Source organism: Balaenoptera physalus (genome assembly GCF_965194825.1).
Source record: "Balaenoptera physalus genome assembly, chromosome: 20".
NCBI classification, from domain to species: Eukaryota; Metazoa; Chordata; class Mammalia; order Artiodactyla; family Balaenopteridae; genus Balaenoptera; species Balaenoptera physalus.
In genome coordinates this window covers 52731358-52753768 of record NC_138901.1, presented here as the reverse complement: position 1 = coordinate 52753768, position 22411 = coordinate 52731358, and the positions used below count along the sequence as shown (strand labels likewise).

The window sequence follows — 22411 nt, the reverse complement described above, 5'->3', positions numbered from 1 at the left end:
CGCGATGCACCCTGGGAGCTGTAGTTTTCCCGCGTCTCAGCAAGACAGTTTGGGGCTGGGGAGGAGCGGAGGGTCTCAGGCAACTTGGCAGGCATGGGGGCTCGGATATGTGGGAGGGTTAAGTCACTATTAGGGTCACAGAAGCTCTCGCATCCCTCAGCGAGACTCGGGGTATTGGTACTTTGGTGAGCAAGGCCGAAGCCTCGGGCCACATCGCAAACCCTGCCCTGCGGGGCGGGGCCTGTAGGTTCCGCCTTCCACCGCGGCTCCGCCTATAGCCGGGGGCCGTCGCTCGAGGTGCCCGGGACTCGGCCTTCCTCAACCAATGGGAAGACGAGAATTCGTCGTGTTGGGCGTGGCTGGAAAGATTGGCAGGCGAGGCCCCGCCTCGGCGCCTCTGTCCCGGTTGAAGTGTGCTGGAAGGGGCGCCCCGGCCCCAGACTCAATCGCTGTCATGGCTGCACGGTCTGTCACTCTCGGCATCGACCTGGGCACCACGTCTGTGAAGGCGGCCCTGGTGGAGGCCGCGCGCGGCGACCCTTCCGGGTTCGTGGTACTGTCGAGCTGTGCCCGGCCTGCGCGGGCCGAGACGGCGGCCCAGAGCGCGGCGGCGGGGCCCCAGGTGAGGCAGTGCCCTGGAGCCTCGCCGCCTCCAGGAGCCTCCAGACACCCTCTTCCTCCTCAAAGAAGTCTCCCTGACTGCTCCAGCCTGCCTGATCTCTGCCTGCCCGCTGCAACTCCCTCGATCCGATAGATCTCCTCCTAGGAGCTTTCCCACCTGCTGGCACCGATCTCCCCACTCTCTGGCCTTCTTTGGGAGCCTTGACCTTGGCGCTATATCCCCGTGCTCTCTGCCCTCCACTTTCTGTATCCTGACCTGCAGGAAATTGCTCTCCTGCATATGGAGCGATCTCAGGCCGCCTTCTCATTCTTGCGGCTCTCTGCTCCTCACATCTGCAGGTGTCCTCAAATTCAGGATTCAACTTGTTCCCTAGGGCGGTGTCTGGGTTTTCCTTGATAAATCAGACGCAAAATCCAGCGTAACCTGCCCCTCTCTCATCCCGCAGGAGTGGATTGTGGGTGGAGGAACTCAAACACTTGGACAGCAAAAGTCCCCTGGCCCCAAGGGCTGAGACACCTTGGAAGAAAGACGTCAGGACAGATAGACATTGAGAGATACCTCAATTAAAATGTTAGAAAAAGGTCAGATTGATAATTCTACACGAAACTAGTGTTTTGTGAAAGCTACAAGATAGAAATGGAGAATTTCACCACAGTGGGCTCAATTGCAAGTTGTGGGTTCAGAAAGGATGTCAATCCTCAGAGATGGATTCCATTAATTCCCTGAGAAAGGTAGCTCTATGTTCAGTTCATTGATAATAGAAATTAATATCAAGGAACTTTCTGTGTATCCTCATGACTTTTTTTTCCTGGATCGGATCTCAGCTTGTTCTTATAATTGAAATAGATGACCTCTATGGCCCCTTCCAGCCACAGACCTCGATTTTCTGAGCCAAACCCCACTCCCAATAGCTTTGTTTTTCACAAGCTCTTGCCACATACCTGGACTCAGTCCTTTAGGGTTCAGAGTCCATCTTGCTCAGAAGCATTTCAGAGGATAAAGATTTCAGGAGCACTTCTCATTTTCATAGAGCCTTTCAAAATTAGTTTCGTTGGGGCATCAGGACATTTTAGAATGATTATCTAACTTCATGGACCATGAAGTGGAGGCAAAGTCAGCTCTGACCCTGTGGGGGTAAGCAGCACAGCTGGGATTACAGGGGTGGGTTTTAGGCAGAGCCCTTTTCTCTTGAAATAGGGCCACTTCTTGAAAACTACTTTCCCCACTTCCCCCAGTGTCCAGCACAGTGTTCTGTGTTTACAGGCACGCTCAGTGCTCCACAACTGCCTAAGGAGGGGTTTAGGGGAGGCCAGTAATAGCCCCCCTTGCATCCTCCACATGTGTGTTGTGCTCTGGGACAAACAGCCTTGTTGTAATTTCCCCTATAGCAGGATTTCTTCACCTTGGCACTGTTGATATTTGGAGGTTGGATGATTCTTTGTTGTGGGCTGCCGTCCTGTGCGTTGTAGGATGTTCAGCAACATCCCTGGCCTCTAACCCACTGCATGCCAGTAGAACCCTCCTCCCCAGCTGAGACACCCAAAAGTGTCTCCATATTGCCAAATGCCCCCTAGGGGACAAAAATCACCCCTGGGGTAAGCACTACTGATATATAGAAACACCTGGTGGCTCTGTTCTTTCCTCACGTCCATATTTCTCACTCTTTAGAAGCATTGTGTACTCCACAGTCAAGTTTGGCAGCTATGTGGAAGGTCAGACTTTTAGCTCTTTGCAGCTTTAAAATATCAAGATTTTTGAGGGAAGCTCTGTGACCCTTTCTGTGTTATGAATTTTACCTCTCTGGGCCTCAGTTTCCCCATCTGTAAAAAGGGGTGTGGGGGAGGAGGGTTGAACGAGTTCCTAAATTCTTTTTTCAAATCTGAATTTCTAGCGTTTGATCTGAATGTAGACCACTTGATATTCTGAATCAAGGAATGGGGGGCAGCGCCTTTCCTGTGACATTGTGGGTGTATCCATTGTCTGTCCAAGAATTGCTCCCCCATCACACTCACCACTAAAACTCCCCACACACTGAGTGCCTCCTTGTCTTCACTCCCTTCTGGCCTGTTTCACTCCCCCACTGTCCTTACCTACACAGCTCACCCACCCTAAGTCCATTTTAAACAGTCCTGCATTCATGTACCATCTGGGTTCATGCCACGTGGGAACTCTTTAAACCAGCGCTGTCCAGTGGAAATGTGAGCCACACGTGTAATTTTCAACTTCCTGGTAGCCATATCAAAAAACAGTAAAAAGGAACCGTAAAATTAATTTTCATTGCTTATTTTTTTAACCCAATGGATCCAAACATATCATTTCCATATGTAATAATCAATATAGAATTATTAATGAGATATTGTGCTTTTTTTTTCATACTAAATCTGAAATCTGGTATGTAGATTTCAATTCAGACTAGCTGTGTGTAGCTGATGACTGGCGTGTTGGACAGGGCAGGTGTAAACAAATGCCTCTTCCCTGCTTCCTTCTTCCTTTGCCCGCTGTCTTATTTCTTCCCTCCTGGGGGATCGATCATGCATAGCCATGCATCTCCTCTCTGCCCCTTCTTTTACTGCCCGCTCAGTTCTACTGTAGTCTCTCCTGCATAAAGAGTCTTGTTAGGAGGTAGGGTTGCCTCCTCAACAAAATGCTCTGTGCTCCCTCTCCTCTCCTTCCCCAACCCTACCCCTCCTCACCTTTCTTCTTTCTACTCCTTCGATCATGTTTGTTTGGAGCCAAGAACTGCCACAGCCCAAGGCCAGCAGGCTGACAAACGAAGGGTTAACTCCAAGGAGGGGGGTGCCTGCACTGCCCCCGGAACAAATGCAAGCCCTCAGGGCATTCGGGAAATGTTTGCCAGATGGATGAACTGAAGTAAACACTAGGGCTGGTCCTCAGGTGCTTTAGTCCAGGAAGCCTTTCTTGCCTACTCCTTTCCTGCTGGCTTCCTCCCTGCTGGGTTCCATCCTTCTTCTACCCCAATGCTCCATGTGCCTTGCCAAAGACCTTTGCCTTATTTCTCCTTGCAGCATGGTCTTTCTTGTGTTTTCCTGTCCCGCTGGACAGTAAGCACCTGTAGGGCAGGGCAGTGCTTTTCTCAGCTCAGACTCTTCCACAGCAGGGGGTAGAGCCCGGGCCATTGGCTGAACTTAACCCACAGCGGCGCCTCATCTGCGAATGGGAGAAGTGAGACCTCGCCCACCACATTCCTACTCCAGGCCCCGCTGGAGGCGGTGGAGAACCCTCAGGCCCGCATCCCCTCCCTGGGGCCCCTCCGCAGGTCCTGGAAGTGCCCTCGGTGGAATTAGGTGGGCAGCCACCACCCAGGAAGCCCCTGACGCCTCTGCCCTCCTTCCCCCGCCTGTGTGTGTACCTCTGTCCAACGTATCCCGTTCTGTTTCCAGGGGCAGGAGCAGGATGTGAGGAGACTCATCCAGGCCCTCCACGAGTGCCTTGCTGCCCTTCCCCGGCAGCAGCTCTGCAAGGTCTGTGGCATCGGAGTGTCAGGACAGATGCACGGAGTCATGTTCTGGAAAACGGGCCAAGGTATGCTGAGCTTGGGGGTGATTACGTGCTGTTAACAGTCACCCTGTGATCTCAGGTGGCCTCGGCCTGCAGCGGCTTGAAGCAGGATTTTGGTTCCCCTGGCCAGAGACTGAAGTCAGGCTGCAGCAGTGAGAGCGCTGAATCCCAGCCACTAGACCGCCAGGGACCAGCGGCCAGTGACAAGGCTCTAGCCCGTCGGCTTTGCAGAAATGAATTTCCACAAAGAGACAGAAAGTAGTGAAACAAGTAAAGTGTTTATTAGGAGGAAAAAGGGTACGTGCGGATAGACACCCAGGCAGGCTCAGAGGGACAGAGGCTCTCAGAGGCTCACGCCCTCGTGGTAGTTTGAATCACTTATATGGGGCATTTCTTTTGAGTTTCCCTTGGCCAATCATCTTGCTTTGCCTGGCTCTGAGTCCGTATTTGGTTTATCTCAGGGTCCTCCCCTGTGTGTGCGCGCATCTCTTAGCCAAGAGGGATTCTAGCAAAGAGGCCTACGGGTAGGTTGACATCACCTACTATGGAGTGGCACCCCTTCCCTTTTTGACCCCCTAGGAGCCTTTCTGTGCATGTGTAGTTGGGAAGGGCTCCTTGATCTCGAGAATGAGGAATATGTGGTCTCTTTATCTTTTATCTGGGCAGCCCTCAACTCTTCTTCGCTCCGCTATTACCTTCATCTTGGAGTATCTGTCGGCAGGGGACAGACTCCAGCTGCTCAGCCTGGGGCCCATCTATCTCCTGCCTCACCTGGAACCAGAAAAGGGCTGCCAAGGGCTCTCTGTGAAGGGTCAGGTTATTCTGCTGCCTCTTGCATTTGTGTACATCCTGTCCTGTTCAAAGGATGTAATGAAGTGAACTGTCCACTCACACATTATTCATGAACAGGGAGAGGGAGAAGAGTGAGTTCTCTCTGATTCTCTGTTGGATTCAGTGGAGTGGATTTTCCACAGCCTTCTCTTTCTTTGTGCCAGTGTCTTGGAGCATCAGTGCCAACAACCAAGAGATTAGTGTAGCTGTAGATTCCAAGACGCAGAGGAAACTCTTCTGAATTTAGGCATAGTTTTTGTTGTTTAACATAATCACAGATATTTGTGATTTTTCAATTCCAGGGCACATCCTTTTCATGGGCACAGGTGCTAAGCATCATTTAGTTGGTCGTCTTCTTTCAGGAGGTCTGCCACAGTGCAGAGGTGGGTGGCCTGTTCTGTTTAGCCTCTAGGAGGAGTATTAAGCCAGCAAAACAGCAGTGAGCACTTTGCATGCCAGGTGCTGAGCTAAGTATGTTACCTGTGTGATCTCATTGAATTTTCCCAACACCCTTATGACGTAGGTTACATTACTCTCCCATGAGACCCAGAGGTTCAGAGAGGATAAAATAATATGCTCAGGGTCATGTGGCAGTAAGTAGCAACTCCAGCTTTTCTCTTTTTTAATTAATTAATTAATTTTTATTTTTGGCTGCGTTGGGTCTTTGTTGCTGCGTGTGGGCTTTCTCTGGTTGCGGCGAGCAGGGACTTCTCTTGTTGCGGAGCACGGGCTCTAGGAGCACGGGCTTCAGTAGTTGCAGCACGCAGGCTCAGTAGTTGTGGCTCGCGGGCTTAGTTACTCCGCAGCATGTGGGATCTTCCCAGAGCAGGGCTTGAACCCGTGTCCCCTGCATTGGCAGGCAGATTCTTAACCACTGCGCCACCAAGGAAGTCCCATGACTCCAGCTTTTGAACTCAAGTCTGTCTGACTTCAGACACTGAACTTTGAAAGTCTCCCGGGAGGACCAGAGTCACAGGAGGACACACTAGCTCAATGAAGGGAGGAATTTCCCAACAGAATGTCCAAGGAAGGATTAGGCTCTTGTAGGAAGTTGTGAGCTCCTGTTATGGCAAGTGTTAAAAAAAATTTTTTTTTTAATTATAGAAAGTTCGACATAGACATAAAAATAGGGAGAACAGCATTATGAACTGACACATACCCATCACTCAGCTTCAAAACTATCAACTTTTTACTTCAGGTGTTTTAAGCATAGTATGGATGGCTACTTTGCGGGGTGGAGGCTGTAGTTAAGGAGGTTGGACATTGGATTCACCCCTCCTCTGCCTAGAGAATCAGTGATTCTGATTCCCCTGGGCCAAGTGAGTGGTGACTTGCCTCTCGGTGGCTTGACAGGGGTCTGGTGGTGCATCCTTTGATCAGTCCCCAGGGGGGGCCTGGGTGACTGCAGAAGCCCACCCAGGCCCTCCCCCTCCTCCTTTCCCTTTGTCTGCCTGTCGTCAGGCCAGCTGGGACCACGGGAGCTGCTCGGCTCCAATTACTAGCAGGAGCCAGAGGCCAGTTCTGGTGTTAGAGCTGACCTCTCAGGGGGAGTCTAGGTTGTAAAAGTTTTTAAAATCCTTAATTTTGCATTAACAAGAATAAACGTCCTTTTAATACTAAAACCCTTCCCAAAGAGGACAGCAGAGATTTAATGATTGTGCTCTGCTCATACGCCTTCCTTTCTGCCCGTCTCCTGAACTCTGTAACGACCACACAAACCATCGCCCACATCGGTGGAGAGAGCTGCTTAATATTTCATGGAGCCCACCTGCATGCCTTCTTGTTTTGGTTTCTGTTTCTGGGAAGGAGGAGAGCCACTGTTTGACGATGATACCTGCTTAGCAGAGTGAGTGAAATCATATTTGAGATCAAGTCGTTCTGCTTTTAATAGCGGCTGTAATTCAGTTTGGTTTCGGGACCTACAATATATGAGGCTCTGTGCTGGGCCCCGCGGGAGACATAGAAACGGGATGCAGCCCTTGTCTTCCAGGGCTCGCTCAAGGCAGTCAACACAGACAGGCACCAGTAACCTGAGCGGAGAGCTAAGTGCTTCCACAAGGGCGCCAACTGGAGGAGAAGAGAGGGAGTGACTAGTGTCCTCTGAGAGGCCTGTGGTTACACCAGTTTCCACATTCCATTTTCAGGCTCAGTAATAGCAGGAGAGAAGTGGGGATCATAAAATCAAGCTAAAAGGCCAGCAGCAGACAGGGAGAAATTATTCACTAGTATATAGTAGACAAAGGACGAATATGGGTGCATATAAAGAACAAATAACAAAGAAAGGACCAATGGCCCTGTGGAAAAATGGGCAGAGGAAACCAACAGGCAATTCCTAGAAGAGGAAATACAAATAGCTAATAAGCATATGAAAAGATGCTCAGTGTCATTAGGAATTAGGAAAATGCAGATGAAAACAACAACAAGAAATCATTTTCCACCCACTGGATTGTAAAAAAGCAGTTTGAGAATGTCAAGAGTTGGCAAAGGGGGTGGAAAACTGGTTTTTTAAAATACCACTCCTGGTAGTATATATTAGCTTGGCCGTTCCGGAGGGCAGTTTGGCAGGGTGTTAAAAATAAGAGAGTTATAGCAACTACAGGAAGAAAACTTCCAACTGAACTGCTATGAAACCCATTTGCTAATTGCGGGGGGTGAGGATAAAGCTTTTAAATTATACACTGTAAAAATAAGAGTTACTATGACTCAGTGGCCCTACTACTTAAAATCTGTTCAGGAAAAGGACTTTAACACGTATATGCAAAAGAGGCATAATCATGGTCACTCATGGCATCCTTGTTTATTGTAGTGAAAACTGTGACGTTTACCCATGGGGGAGTGGTTAAATAAATGTTGGTACCCCACACTGTAGAATGGTATGCAGTAGTTGAAAAGAATCAGGTGCGTTCACATGTTCTAACGTGGAAAGAATTCCAGGACATGTTGCTGGATCATAAAAACAACCACTAGAAAAATACATACAGTAGAGTACTGTTTGTTTTTAAAAAACAGACAAAACCAAAATAGAATAAAACCCAGCCCAAATCAACCAAACCAAAGAGAGTATGTTGTGTGAGTATGAAAACCCAACAACGAGACTTCCCTGGCGGCCCAGTGGTTAAGACTCCGCGCTTCCAGTGCAGGAGGTGCAGGTTCGATCCCTGGTCAGGGAACTAAGATCCCACATGCTGCGTGGCCAAAAAATTAAAAAAAAACCAAAAAAACTCTACAGGTGCTAACAGTGACAAGAAGGGGGCTAGGACTCTGATGGGGATGGTCAAGCAGGCCTTTTGCTTTACCTGTAATAATTGAACATTTTATATTGAGAATGCATTCACTTATCATTTGTATAATTTAAAAATTTTTTTAATTATTATTATTATTTTTTTTTTGCCAAAAAAAAAAAGAAGAAAATGAGAGAAAGAACATCCATCAGGCCAGATTCTGGAACAGACTGTCTGGACTTGAATCCTGCCTCTACCACTTAGTAGCTATGTGATCTATGACAAGATTTTTAAAGCTTCTCTGAGCTTCATATGTCTTATGTGAAAATGGGGATAAATATCACACCTATGATGTAAGGCTAATATGTAGATTAAAAAAATTAATATTTTTGAAGTGCTTTGAACAATACCTGGTACATGGTAAGAACTCCATATTTATTTTATAACACAAACAAAATAAAGATGATAGTCCTAAAAGTAAAAAGAAGAAAAAGGGTCAAAAGAGTTTTGGAAGCAGATAAAAGGGTTGAAAAAAAAGCCGCAGATGTCCAGCTTTAGGGCTGAGATAAGAAACCCAGCTTTAGGCAGAAACGTAGTTGTGAGAGTGGACCATCCCATCCCCAGCTTACTCCCCCTTCCTGGGTGAAACTTAGTAAGCTTCAGGTGCATATATCTGTGACCGCTTCCCTGCTCTTCTTCTTCTTTTTTTTTTAAATGATTTTTATTGGCGTATAGTTGATTTACAATGTGTTAGTTTCTGCTGTACAGCAAAGTGAATCAGTTATACATATACATATATCCAGTCTTTTTTAGATGCTTTTCCCATATAAGTCATTACAGAGGGATTGAGTAGAGTTCCCTGTGCTATACAGTAGGTCCTTTCTTTCCTTTCTTTCTTTCTTTCTTTTTTTTTTTTTTTAAGGCCGCGCCTTGGGGCCTGTGGAATCTTAGTTCCCTGACCAGGGATTGAACTGGACCCTCAGCAGTGAAAGCACTGAGTCCTAACCACTGGACCACCAGGTCCTTATTAGTTAGCTCCTTATTAGTTATCTATTTTATACATAGCATTATGTATATCTCAATCCCAATCTCCCAATTTATCTCTCCCCCACCCCATTCCCCCCTGGTAACCATAAGTTTGTTTCTACATCTGTGACTCTATTTCTGTTTTGTAAATAAGTTCATTTGTACCTCTTTTGTTTTTTTTTTTTTAGATTCCACATATAAGTGATATCATATGATATCACTTGCCTTTCTCTGTCTGCCTTACTTCACTCAGGATGACAATCTCTAGGTCCATCCACTCCCTGCTCTTCTGGGTACTGGCCAGACCCCCTGAGTGTGAGTGAAACGTTGTCATGGGTGATAAAGTCTGTCCTATAACCTCATTAGCAGAGTAGTCTCAAGGACATGCTGGTGCCAGTCCGTTGCTCTTTTCTCCATTTTTGGTCATCTCCTTCGTTCCAGGTTGTGAATGGACAAAGGCAGGGGCTGCCCCTGTGTTCGAGCCCAGAGCCGTGAGCCACCTGGTAACGTGGCAGGATGGCCGGTGTGGCAGCAAGTTCCTGGCTTCTCTGCCCCGGCCAGAGTCTCATCTCAGTGTGGCCACGGGGTTTGGCTGTGCAACCATCTTCTGGCTTTTGAAGAATAGGTACGGACACCTGTTCTTTGAATTGGGTGACGGGTTTGCAGGGGAACGAGAGTGGCTAGGGAGCTGTACCTCTAGCTGGTCAGCATCACTCCACGTGCTGGATTGTCCCTCAGTGAATGTGGCCCAGCACAGGGTATAGTCACAAGACTTAGACTTGGTCTACCACTGCTTCATTTTGCAGAGGGCTCTTATTGGTTATCTGATTCTCACCTAGAGGGGGAAAGAAGAGACCCGAGAGGGCAAGGGACTTGCCAAGGATCACGTGATGGGTTCACGCTGGGATCAGGGCTGCTGAGAACGGCTGATGTCCTGCTTTCCCAGGCACGGTGTGTCCTCCTATGAGCACCTTCCCCTAAGGCTGACTCTGGCCAGCTTGGCTTGGAGGCGTTGGGAGGTTCAGCTGCTGGGGATCCACAGCCTGTGGGGTTCTGGCTGCTACTCAGCTCTGCCATGTCTAGTCCACACTGCCCACAGTTAGGTGCAGCACATGCTTTCAAGTCAATATTAAACCACGTTGGATTGTTTGGGGTATGAAAAACAGCCCAGAGTTCCTGAAGTCCTACGATGCAGCTGGCACTATCCAGGACTATGTGGTTGCCATGCTGTGTGGCTTGACAAGACCCCTGATGTCCGACCAGAATGCCGCTAGCTGGGGATATTTCAACACCAGGAGCCAGAGCTGGAACTTGGAGATGTGAGTATAACCACGCAGGCTGGCTTGAGGCTGAAGGGCAGAATCTCTAAAGCGGGAGCTTCAGTGGGGCTTTCCCATCTGGGAATAACGGGCCAAGAATCAGTTTCCAACACCCTCCAGCCTGTTCCAGTCCCTGGGCATGGGTGGGCCTGACCGTAAGTGAAGTTCTTGGGGAGGGGCGCCACCCACCACGCCATGCTGCCTGCTCCTCCACTGTTGCCCAGACCTAGGGTGGGCTCCCCAGTTCTTTCTGTGCCCTGAGCCAGCCCGTAGATTCCAAAGAACAACTTTCATTCTTTAACATATTTTATTTTTTTAACTTTTTATTTTATATTGGAATATAGTTGATTAACAATGTTGTGTTAGTTTCAGGTGTACAGCAACGTGATTCAGTTATACACATATATGTATCTATTCTTTTTCAAATTCTTTTCCCATTTAGGTTGTTACATAATATTGAGCAGAGTTCCCTGTGCTATACAGTAGGTCCTTGTGGGTTATCCATTTTAAATATAGCCATGTGTACATGTCAATCCCAAATTCCCTAACTATCTCTCTCCCCTACCCTAATGTATTTTAAAATAGGGTTAAGAAATGGAAGTAGTAGGCTTAAGGGATGCCTTTTAAGTTCCCTTTAAACAATCATTTGCCTTTTCAGGTCCAGAAATCCAGTGCCCTATAAGTTCACTGCCTTCAGGGCCCAAATTCTGAGCTCTGTAATAAAACAAAAAGCACCTGGTAGTTCAGGTAAAGGACTTCCCAGCATGTGTTATAAAATTGGCAGCCCCGTGTTCACTAACCGCGAGTGATGGATGCATTCGGTATTCAGGAGACTGATGGGCTTGACTTTGGTTTGGCCTGTGCTAACCAGCTGTGACTTTGCTCTAAAACTCCAGCTTCCTCCCTTTGCACAGTGTTTGCTCTCCCTTCAAACGCAGGAGGCTGGATGCCGATGAAATCTGCTTCTTATCCAGTCCTTTCTGACTACCTCTGCTCACACTGGTTGCATTCTTCTCCAAAAGGCCCATCCCAAGCTCTTGAAAGCCAGGGTTCACTCTTTAAATAACTCAAGGCTTTTCCTCATGGTTTAAAAAAAGCCAAAGAGGCCCTCTGTGAAAACACTGGATTCTGCCCTCTCTCCTTGAATGTGTATCCTATTGCGCTTTCCGTTGCTGAGTTTCCTGGAAACAACAGAAAACCAAGCACCAGGTAGATACGCTGTCCACTTTTGGTTTGCAGACTGAGGGACGCAGGCTTTCCCGTCCACCTGCTCCCGGACGTCACCGAGCCTGGCAACGTGGCAGGCAGAACTTCCCAGGCCTGGTTTGAGATCCCAAAGGGGACACAGGTGGGCGTGGCCTTGGGGGATTTGCAGGCCTCTGTCTATTCCTGTATGGCCCAAAGGACAGACGCAGGTAAGTCTGTCTTTGGTTCTCTCCTCAGACTTCTACTGGGGCCTCCTAAGCCCCAGCTCTGTGCCAGAGTCCGAGGGGCACACATAGCCAGCAGTTGCAGCGTCCTCTTGACCATTATTCTACAAACGTGAAAAACACCATCATCCCTGCAGGTGCAGCCCCTGCCCCGGGAGCTTACAATTCAGCATGGCAATTTCTGTCCTGACCACAGTCTTTGCCTTTCTTCTCTAGAGACAGCTGAGGGAAATGACTCTCTAGTTGGCTGGTTTCTATGTGTCTCCATGACCAAGAAAATAGATTATTATTCAATAGATTAGGGTTTTTGTTATTGTGTGTTTGTCAATGAAAGTTCCTCGGATCTGAGTAGAAGCGCAGACTTCCCTGTATTCCATGCAAGAGAGTCACAGTGAAGGGGAGACAGCAGTCCAGGGCAGGGGCTGGCAAAGTTTGCCCGTAAAGGGCCAGATTGTAAATATTTTAAGCTTTGTGGGCCATTTTGTTTCTATCATAACTACTTAACAGCTGTTGGGGCAGGAAAGCAGCCACAGCCAATGCATAAGTGAGTAGGTGTATCTGTGTTCCAATAAAACTTTACTTATAGAGGCTGAAATGTGAATTTCATAAAATTTTCATGTGTCATGAAATATTCTTCTCCTTTTCATTTCTTTTCAACCTTTTAAAAAGGTAAGAACATGCTACTGGGATTGTAAAATGGTGCAGTCCCTTTGGAAAACAGTCTAGCAGTTCTTCAAAAGTTAAACATGGAATTATCATGGGACCCAGCCATTCCACTCCTATGTGTACACGCAAGAGAATTGAAAACACATGTCCGCACAAAAAACTTGTACACAAATGTTCCTAGCAGCCTTATTCATAATAGCCAAAATATAGAAACAACCCAAATGCCCATCGACTGATAAATGGATTTTTAAAATGTGGGGTATCCACAGAGCTAAAATGCTATAACATGTGAATGAAAGTGAAAGGCCACATAGTGTATTATTCCATTCCTGTGAAATGTCCAGAATGGGCAAATCCATAGAGACAGAAAGCAGATTCATGGTTGTCTAGGGCTGGGACATGGGGTTGATTGCTAACCAGTATGGGATTTCTTTCTGGAGTGGTGAAAATGTCCTAAAATTAGATCTCAGTGATGTTTGTACAACTCTGTGAATATACTAAAAAGCACAGAACTGTACACTTTAAAAGGGTGCATTTTATGGTGAATTTTTTGAATTACATCTCAATAAAGCTATCATTAAAAAAAAAAATGTAAAAACCTTTCTTAGCTCCTGGGCCATACAAAAACAGATGGCAGGCTGGATATGGCCTGGGGGCTGTCGTTTGCCCCTCCTGGGGCTGGGGTAGACTTTGGGTCCGCCTGCCCGAGCAGGGTGATTGCAGGCTGTGTGTTTCATTTTATCCTCAGGGCAGCCTGGCTGAGTGGGCCCACTTTGAGAGCCCCGCCTTGTTATCAAGGGGAACAGAGAAGTCATTCATCTTACTCGGATTTTCTTTGGCATCACATCTTTTTTTCCTCCATCAGTTAGAACTATTACAATTTAACATTGAGTTTAAAAACTCTGACCAGCACTATCCTCTGAAGCAGTAGTTTATTCCTATTTTATTACATTCTTAAAAAATAAAATTTCAAGTGACTTTTTGTTTTGTTTTGTTTTTGGTAATAATTCCTCTTAATTCAAGATTAGGTGAGAGGGAAAGGTGAGATTCTGCCACTTTAAAAAAAATTTTTATTGGCGTATAGTTGATTTACAATGTTGTGTTATTTTCAGGTGTATAACAAAGTGAATCTGTTATACATATACATATATCCAGATTCTGCCACTTTTGTTTGCACAAATATGTGATAAAATTTTTTAAGGTCAAAAAACCCGACTTTTTCTCCTGAATTTTCTCCCTGAGCCCTTGTCATCATCCAAAATGAGGGGGGTGATGCCTTTCTCATGGGGCAGTTGTCGTGATGCACTGGGATGGTGCCTGTAAAGAGCCTGGCTCTTTCCGCCTACCTGGTAGTCTTCAAATCTTAGGCTGTTCCCTCCACAGAGAACTGTCATGTGCCTGGATATAAATGTCCTTTCTAGATGGTGAGTGAGGGGCTGGTCAAATGGGAAGAAGCTAAGATTTAGGCTCCGTCTTCACTGAGCTGGTTGTAGTCTCTGGTTCTAGACTGGGGCTGCTGGCTTGTGCTCAGCTGTGCGGTGTCCATGGGCAAGGCTGGTCGGCCCCCTTCATTGACCCTTCCCCCCGAGGGGATAGGTGGAGGGCATGATGCTTCTGGTTTATCGTCATGGTGAAAGGCTTGATGTGGCAGGAAGTCAAGGTCATTGACTTTCTGAGACTTGTTTTCACTCTCCTTGCCTCTGCCTCCCGGTAGGTAGGATAGTTGGATGCTGACCTCAGTTAGTTTAGCCCCAACAGACTGAGAGGAACAGGCTTTCTGGCCAGGTCTCGTGAGAAATGGAGGAGAGACTCCTGGGACAGTCTGTAGGCTCTGGCCTCCATCTAGAGGAGAAAAATCATCCCCTCTGTTCTAGGTCTGGGAGCATCCCCCCTGCTGGTGGAGGGAGGTTGAGAAGCACACCTTGGAAATGAGAAGGAGGTGGTACCCACCAAAAATGAATGAAACCTCCCAAAGAATAAAACACTTGGGCTGAGGTCTGACTCTCTGTGAATAGTAGCTTATTGCTGTGTAACAAATCACTCCAATACTTAGTAGCCTAAAACAGCAAACACTTATGATCTCACACAGTTTCTGAGAGTCAGGAAACACAGTTTCTGTGGCTGGATGGTCTGGCTCACGGTCCCTTGTGAGACTGCAATCACACTGTCAGTCTGCGGCTGGGACTGCAGTCATCCGAAGGCTTGGCTGGGCTGGAGGATCCACTTCTCAGCTCACTCATGTGGCTCTTGGCAGGAGGCCTCAGCTCCTTGTAGGTGTTGGAGGACGGAGGGAATGAAAAGTACCCACCGAACTGAGAATGCATCTTGAGACTGAAAAATGAGGCAGGTAGCTCCATATAATCAACGGGTCAGTTTATTTTAGGGTAACTTACAGAGTGGGATCAGGCAGACAATGATCTGGAAGCATTGGCAGCTGCATTCTGCACCACCAAGGGGCCTTTGGGACAGTTTTTTTTTTTTTTTTTTTTTTAAAGTATTTTTTTTTTTTTTTAATTTTTATTTATTTATTTATTTATTTATTGGCTGTGTTGGGTCTTCGTTTCTCTGCGAGGGCTTCCTCTAGTTGTGGCAAGAGGGGGCCACTCTTCATCGCGGTGCGCGGGCCTCTCACTATCGCGGCCTCTCTTGTTGCAGAGCACAGGCTCCAGACGCGCAGGCTCAGTAGTTGTGGCTCACGGGCTTAGTTGCTCCGCGGCATGTGGGATCTTCCCAGACCAGGGCTCGAACCCATGTCCCCTGCATTGGCAGGCAGATTCTCAACCACTGCGCCACCAGGGAAGCCCCCTTTGGGACAGTTTTATAGTTAACCTAGGACGTGAGGGTGGGTGCCTGGAAACAGGACATGCACTCCTAAGTTAAGATGATTGAATGGGTAACTAGTCTCATGGGCTCTGGGAATACATCAGCAAAAGTCAGCATAGTTTGGGAACTAACAGAGCATAGAGGCCACCTGGCCCTGACCGTTGTTAAACAATATCTACTAACTACAAAGCCCTTGACGACAGAGAAGTGATTCACCAGCTAGTACAGTCCTGGGTAGGGTCAGCGGAAGGACAAGGGGGACCGTATGGGTCCAAGATGGGGTCAGTTATGCCAGCAACCATCCAGTGGGCCTCTCCATAGGGCTGCTCACGACGTGGTACCTGCCTCCCCCGGAGCAAGTGATCAAGACGGAAGCTGCAGTGCCCTTTTATGACCTGGTCTCCAGAGTCACACACTGTCACTTCTGCTTTACTCTCTTCATTAGAAGCCAGTCACTGAGTCCAGCCCACACTCAGGGGAGGAGAATTAGGCTCTGCCTCCTGAAAGGAGGAGTATCCAGGAATTTGTGGCACACTCTCCCCCGACCCTGTTGTGACTTGGGGCCTCTGAGTTAGCCCAACAGGCCTAACCTCTGCTTTCTTCGGACCCCATCCAGTTCTCAACATCAGCACCTCGGTGCAGCTGGTAGCCTCCATGCCTTCAGGATTCCAGCCAGCGCAGACTCCAGACCCTGCAGCTCCAGTCGCCTACTTCCCGTACTTTGACAGGACCTACCTGGCGGTGGCAGCATCACTCAATGGGGGCAACGTGCTGGCCATGTTCGTCCACATGCTGGTCCAGTGGATGGCGGATCTAGGTAAGGGTGGCCCACACAGTGGTGTGTTCTCTGCTTGTCCTTTCTACGTGGCAGTGTCCTGGTGCTGAATGTGCTGTAAGTTTCTAGATTCTTGTCTCAGAGCCAGCCAGATTCTAGCACATTCCCTCTGTCCTTAGGGATCTGAGCTTGTAGCCTTCTTTCATCTTCTGAGCTGCCATCACCTACTCTCTTTTTTGAGGCGCACCTTCTCCCCTAACCTTGACTGTGGAGTATCCTAATAGTCTCCTGGCTCTCCCTGGCCCCACTATTACTTTCTCTGTCAGTAACCTTGCATTTGAGGTTTGCCCTCTGATGGCTGCAGACAGCGGGGAATAAAATGATCAAACATGAATGAGTGAAAAGACTGGTAGCACTTATTCCTGGCAAGTAGCACCTCTCCTCCTTTCTTGGAAGGGTCCCTGGAAACTCTGATATCTTCCTGCTCTCTTCAGGGTGGAATTGATCAGGCCTTCCTCTGCTCTGTATTAACAGAGAAAAATGTAACCTCTTTCTTCCAGGAGAGGTTCCCTTTCTAAGTACTTATGGTGGAAATGAAATTTCTGGCCAGCTGTCTAGAAACAGGGAAATCATGCTCATCAGATGCATGGGTCACTTGTAGGAGCTCAAAATCAGGTCATTCCAGGAAACATGCAACAGAATAACCAGGTGGGGCACAGGCCACAGGGAGCATCTGGGAAGTTCATACTGGTCATGCAGACAGGTGTTGCTGACCCACGTCGGTCCTTCCAGGCTGGCTGGGGGTGTCAGGATTGCGGGTAAGTTCTGCCCCCTTGGCTGGGAATCCCTCAGGGATGCTCCACTTAAAGAACAGAACTTTGATCTTGTTTTGCCTTGCATCAAGAAAGGTTTTAAAGATGCAGAACCAGTCATCAGAACCTTCAGGCAAGCCCTTTACTCAGATACTGCTTTAACTGGGTCGAGTCTGTCAACTGTTTACTGAGTTGGTTGGTGTTTCTCTTTATACAGAAGTGACTGTTTTGCTCACCCCTGAAAGAGTAGGTAACACTTAATTTTTCTCTAAGCTTTTCAAAAAGAAAAGTCTTTTGCATTTTCATGGTTCTTATTTTGATGAAACAGAGGGTGCTTTGAAGGCTAGTAGTTTATATAACTTAACCTCCTATGGAATGTCTACATTGTTTCATTTGATTGAAAAAAATATATTTTTATCTTTCTCATTCCTGAGGGTGTATAGTTGAGTTTGTATAAGTTAAATGTGCTGATGTTGAGACTCCGTGGGGACTTTTGGCCATACATTGGAAATACTCGTGGAGTGTTAAAAACAATGTTGATGTCCTAGTTTCACCCCTAGAAAAGCTGATTATTTGGCTTGGGGAAGAGGAGTGGGGCCTGAGCACGGCATTTTATAAAAGTTCCTCAGGTGATTCTGATGCTCTCAAGTGTTGGTAAGCACTGATCTAGAACCTTCTACTCAAAAAGCATGGTCCTCAGGCCAGCTGCACTGGCTTCCTCTGGGAGCTGATGACAAATGCAGCATCTCAGGCCCCACTCCAGGCACACTGAATCAGAAGCTGTGTTTTAATAAGATCCCTGAGTGATTCATATGCGTATTCAACTGTGAGCTCTGGTCTACACCGGTTGTTCGTAACCTCTGCCGAGGGGCAGGCTGGGCTGTGATCACCACTGTGGTCCTGGGATGCCTGTGAACTAATAACAGGTGTGATGATACTTATTGATCAGTGTACGCATTTGGTCCACTTAGGACCAAGAGTCCCACAGCTGCGGGATGGTTAGGACCCACAGCAGCGCTTACGAGATCTCTCCCTGAAGGTTGGGCTGGGGTCTGCGGTGAGAAAGCTGGCTGGGGTCTGGAGCAGAGCACAGCTAGCCAGAATATCTGAGTCCTGAGCTGGGAAGCAGCCAGCCACAGTGAGGAGAGGCAGCAAGTCAACCTATCCTTGCCCCCTGGGAACTCTATAGCCTGCAGCGAGGGGGTGCACGAACTCACACAGGCCTTCTCTGTTCCCGGCAGGCCTGGAGGTTGAAGAATCCACTGTGTACTCACGCATGATCCAGGCTGCTGCACAGCAGAGAGACACCTGCCTAACCATCACTCCAACAGTGCTGGGCGAGAGGCACCTGCCAGACCAGCTGGCCTCAGTGACCAGCATCTCCTCCTCTGACCTCTCCCTGGGGCACGTGACCCGGGCCCTGTGCAGAGGCATCGTTCAGAACCTGCACTCAATGCTTCCTTTTCAGCAGCTCCAAGAGTGGGGCGTGGAGCGGGTGATCGGCAGTGGGAGTGCGCTGTCCAGGAACGAGGTGCTGAAGCAGGAGGTGCAGAGGGCTTTCCCTTTCCCAGTGTCCTATGGGCAGGATGTAGACGCAGCTGTAGGGGCTGCTCTGGTTATGCTCCAGAGAAACCTTAACCAGCAGGAGTATTAGCACACTCATTGGCCAAAGGACTGTTGCAAAGTTGATCTAATTAACGTTCCCCTCCTTATCTTGGGATCATGTTTTTCCTGGACAGCTCTGTGGGCAGTTTTAAGCAATGCTTGTTCTCAGGACATCATTTTGACCAAGGACCAGTCTTCAGGGCACACTCTAATAATGCAGCCAGGAGTCATCAACCAGATCCCAAATCAGTGCCTTCTGAAAGAGACTCACCTGAGAGCTGGTTGCAAATGTAAATGTGGGAGAGAGAGAGAGAAAGGGAAAGATGGGTCACATGTACTGTTGGAAGAGTCTTCCCTACTGGATTGTACCACGTGACCCTGAGGCCCCTTTCCCAATCTTGTTCTTCTCTGGCCACAGCCGGCTAGCTGGGGCAGGAGGCGACCCAAGGACAGTGATGCAGGCTGGCTGAGATGAAGATGCAGGGATCTGTGCTGGCCTTCTTGCCATGCACCTCCCCTCCAAGGAGAGCCTGCTTGGTGCTGCCATGGTCCCTCACAGCACAGCTGGCTTGAAGGCACAGAACAGAGAAGAAAACGTGGATGGCATGACCAACCAAGGGGACAGATGCTGCATAATGCCACCGTTCAGGCATGTTGTTCCCAAGAGTCTGACCAGACACCAGCAAGACTCTTTTCCAAGAGTGTGTCTGTGCAGCCGTGTGTTTTTGCCCCTGTGCATCCCTGGGAAGCCTTCCAAGGGAAGGGATGCAGCTGCACATGCTCCTGTTAGAGAGAAAGCAGAGAGAATCCCTTGTCCCAAATGCCCCAGCTCTTCTTTCTCTTGGTGTGGGCCTTGCTGGCCCGCCATGTGTGCCTGGCTCGCAGAAACATCCCACTTGAGTCGGCATCTCTGCAGGGATCCCAGAGCATCTTAAACCTTCCCGTGGTTGGTAGGATGACCACGGAATGGCTTCCAGGAGAGGGCCACCATCGCTGTGTCTACTTCCACACTCCCAAGGGTGATCCCAGGTGCCTGACTCTGAGGCACCTGTGCGACTGTGAGTTTGGGAAGCAGTCATGTCTCTTTGTAAATGCCACTTTATGGGATTGTCTGAAACTCTTAATCTGCCTGGCTGTGCTGATTGAATTTCAGATACTAAAGTTCATTCCTCCAGAGCCTTGTCCCTTTAGTAAAACACACCTCTCTGCGTTGGGAAGACTATAAATCTGGCACTGCCGCGGAGCTGGGTTTGGGAGGTTGGACATAGCTCTGGGGATCATTTGTAGGTTGTCCTTGCAGAAGCCCTGCCTGCCCCATGGTTCTGCTGGGACAAGCAGCTGCAGATCACTCAGGAACATCATGTAATTGTTCTCTCGGCCAGAATGAGTTGACACCATCATTTTGAGAGAGAAGTCACCTCGGGATGGGCCAAAGGATAGCAGAGAGCCCTGTCCATCAGGAGGAGCTGGCCCTCCGACGTCAGGGAGGCAGCCTGTCTTGCATTCCCAGGATGCTGTGGGTGGAGTCTAAATGTAAATTAGGAGCTGGATAGGTATCCTGCAAAGCACCATAACTCTCTGTCCCCTTTCCGCGTGTCCACTCTACCTCTGAGGGCTAAGCCTCGCACAGTCCAAGCTTGCCAGCTGGTAGTCCTGTTGTCATTTCTATTGCACTTGGCCTGGAGCCTCTGCAGGGGTTTGAGTACAGCTGCCAGGGCCTCATTTCTCCAGCCTGAAGTCATAAACCACTCGTTGCTTCTGCTCTCACTCTCAGGAGTTACCATCCTGATCCTCAGATGAGGAACTGGGTCATTAGGTCTGTTTGCCAATATCCTGATCTTAAGCACATGGTAGGCTGGCACTTTCCCTCCTGATTTGCTTTGGCCAGTAAAACGTCAACAGAAGTTTGTCACTTCCAGGCAGAAGTCCTTTGGAGCCAATGTGAGATTTACCACACTCTGTTCCCTTTGCTGTAAGTGACCTGGGGTGTCCCAGAGAGGAGGCTCTGCTGCCCTGGGTCCCACATGAGGGCAATGTGGTGTAGAGCCCTCACCAAACAGCGAGTGACTCATAGTGTGGCCGAGAAATAAACCTTTGATGTTTGATGCTACTGAGATTTGGGAGCTGTTTGTTACCGCAGGATAACTTAGTTCATCCTGACCGCTACAGCCATGGTAGACACTGTGCCTGAGAAGTCCCAGCATAGCCCCCCCCCAGGTGAATCATATTTATGAAGCATCTACTAGGAGATGGGTGTTCTATCAGGCACGGTGATGTATTGTTGAATTCCCATCACTAGGGAATGAAATAAACGCTATAACAGATTTACCCACATGCCCAGAAGGAGGAGCAATTCATTCTTCATGCAAGTGACAACGAAAAACTAAACCTTGGAAAGTTTCAGTCCATTGCTACTAACAAAAGTTAGCGTTCTTTGAGTACCTGCAATGGACTAGAAGCTAATCTGGGCTCTACTTGTTTGAACTCATTTGATCTTCACAATAATCCTAGAAGGTGGGTACATTATCCCCATTTCACAGATGAAGAAACCGAAACACAGAAACGTTAAGTAACTTACGTAAGATCATGACTCTAGGATTCCAAACCCAGAGCCCACTTTCTTTGGCATTCTAGGCAGCGAGGTCAGCTTAGGCAAATGTGTTTATGTTAAAGTGATTGGCCTGACCAGGGTGCGTGAATTGTCTGGTGTCACTTGGTCATAGGGCAGGTGCAAGGGTGTCGTGGGAGTGGTGGCTGGAAATGTTGGGCAGACGGGGAAGGGTGGTGGATGCCAGAGAGTTTGGACTTTCTCCTGTGGGCAGCGGAGGGGAGGGAGGGGATTGGGGAGTCTTGGGCTTTGGGAGAATAGCTGGCAGTGTGTGTTCTGGATTGGAGGATGGATGGTAGGAGAAGGGTCCCAATTAGAGGAACCTAGAGAACAGCCTGTGAGAGATGGTGAGGCTGGAACCAACCAGGGGCGGAGGAGTGAACGCCAGCCCTCCCGCTCGCTCCCCTGTCCCGGCCACACACACCATCCTTTGGCCTTTGACTACATACATATGATGTTTATGTGGCTTTCATGTTCTCTGTTTTCCTTTTCTTCTCAAGTGGACTGAAAGCTCCTTGGGGACAGGGTCCCTATTAGGTGTTCTCTGCCCTGTCCTCCTCCTGCATCTGAACTTGGGCTGATGTCCACCGCACAAGGCAGAGCCCTGCACCTTGTCCAAGGCCTGACTCTGATGCCATCCGCCGGCTGCAGTCCCCCTGCAGCATATTTGCCACCAAATTACACCTGCATCCAGGACCTCGCTCAATGTTTGCTGTTGGCACGGCCTGTTGGCTCCTGGTTTGTGCCTGTTACAGGGACCCCCACCCTGTAAGCGTCAGAGAGAGCCTAGCAGGTCTTCCTCCTTATCCATCCCAGCCTCCTGGAGGGCAGAGACCACCCTATTCACCCTACCCACCGCTCTGGGTTCACAAAGTGCACAGGGGGCCTCAGGAAAGAGGGTGGGTCACACCTGACCGCTTCTCAGGCATGATTAGATGAACAGACCACATCTTTGAAAGTGAGATGTTCTTGGTATAGAGATGCTCATTGCGTGACTCATGAACATTAAGGAAATCTTGTTTTTTTCATCAGAAAACAATTAGTCACCACCTCGAGCTAATGGCCGGATACAGTTCAGCAGTCAGCAGATGTGAGCTGAAATAATGAGGAGATGTACAACCCCCCAGACCTGCCTGGAGACTTACCAGCTCACA

The 22411-nt window shown here is 48.5% G+C and overlaps 1 protein-coding gene across 1 annotated transcript; it reads left to right on the top strand.

The window, feature by feature from the left end:
* The first annotated feature begins 54 nt into the window (after positions 1 to 54).
* SHPK (sedoheptulokinase) lies at positions 55 to 20759 on the top strand. Its single transcript, XM_082443525.1, has 7 exons — positions 55 to 622; positions 4024 to 4165; positions 9661 to 9844; positions 10386 to 10538; positions 11778 to 11953; positions 16074 to 16274; positions 18286 to 20759. The coding sequence occupies exons 1-7, from the start codon at positions 326 to 328 to the stop codon at positions 18696 to 18698; spliced, it is 1566 nt and encodes a 521-aa protein (XP_082299651.1). The 5' UTR covers positions 55 to 325; the 3' UTR covers positions 18699 to 20759.
* The last annotated feature ends 1652 nt before the right edge of the window (positions 20760 to 22411 follow it).

What these genes read in the sequence shown, in the direction of transcription:
- SHPK (XM_082443525.1), top strand. Translation starts at nt 326, where the DNA reads ATGGGAAGACGAGAATTCGTCGTGTTGGGCGTGGCTGGAAAGATTGGC. An exon ending in GTTCTGGAAAACGGGCCAAG is followed by an intron (nt 4,166 to 9,660) that starts GTATGCTGAGCT and finishes CCTTCGTTCCAG; the next exon opens with GTTGTGAATGGACAAAGGCA. An exon ending in CAGAGCTGGAACTTGGAGAT is followed by an intron (nt 10,539 to 11,777) that starts GTGAGTATAACC and finishes TTTGGTTTGCAG; the next exon opens with ACTGAGGGACGCAGGCTTTC.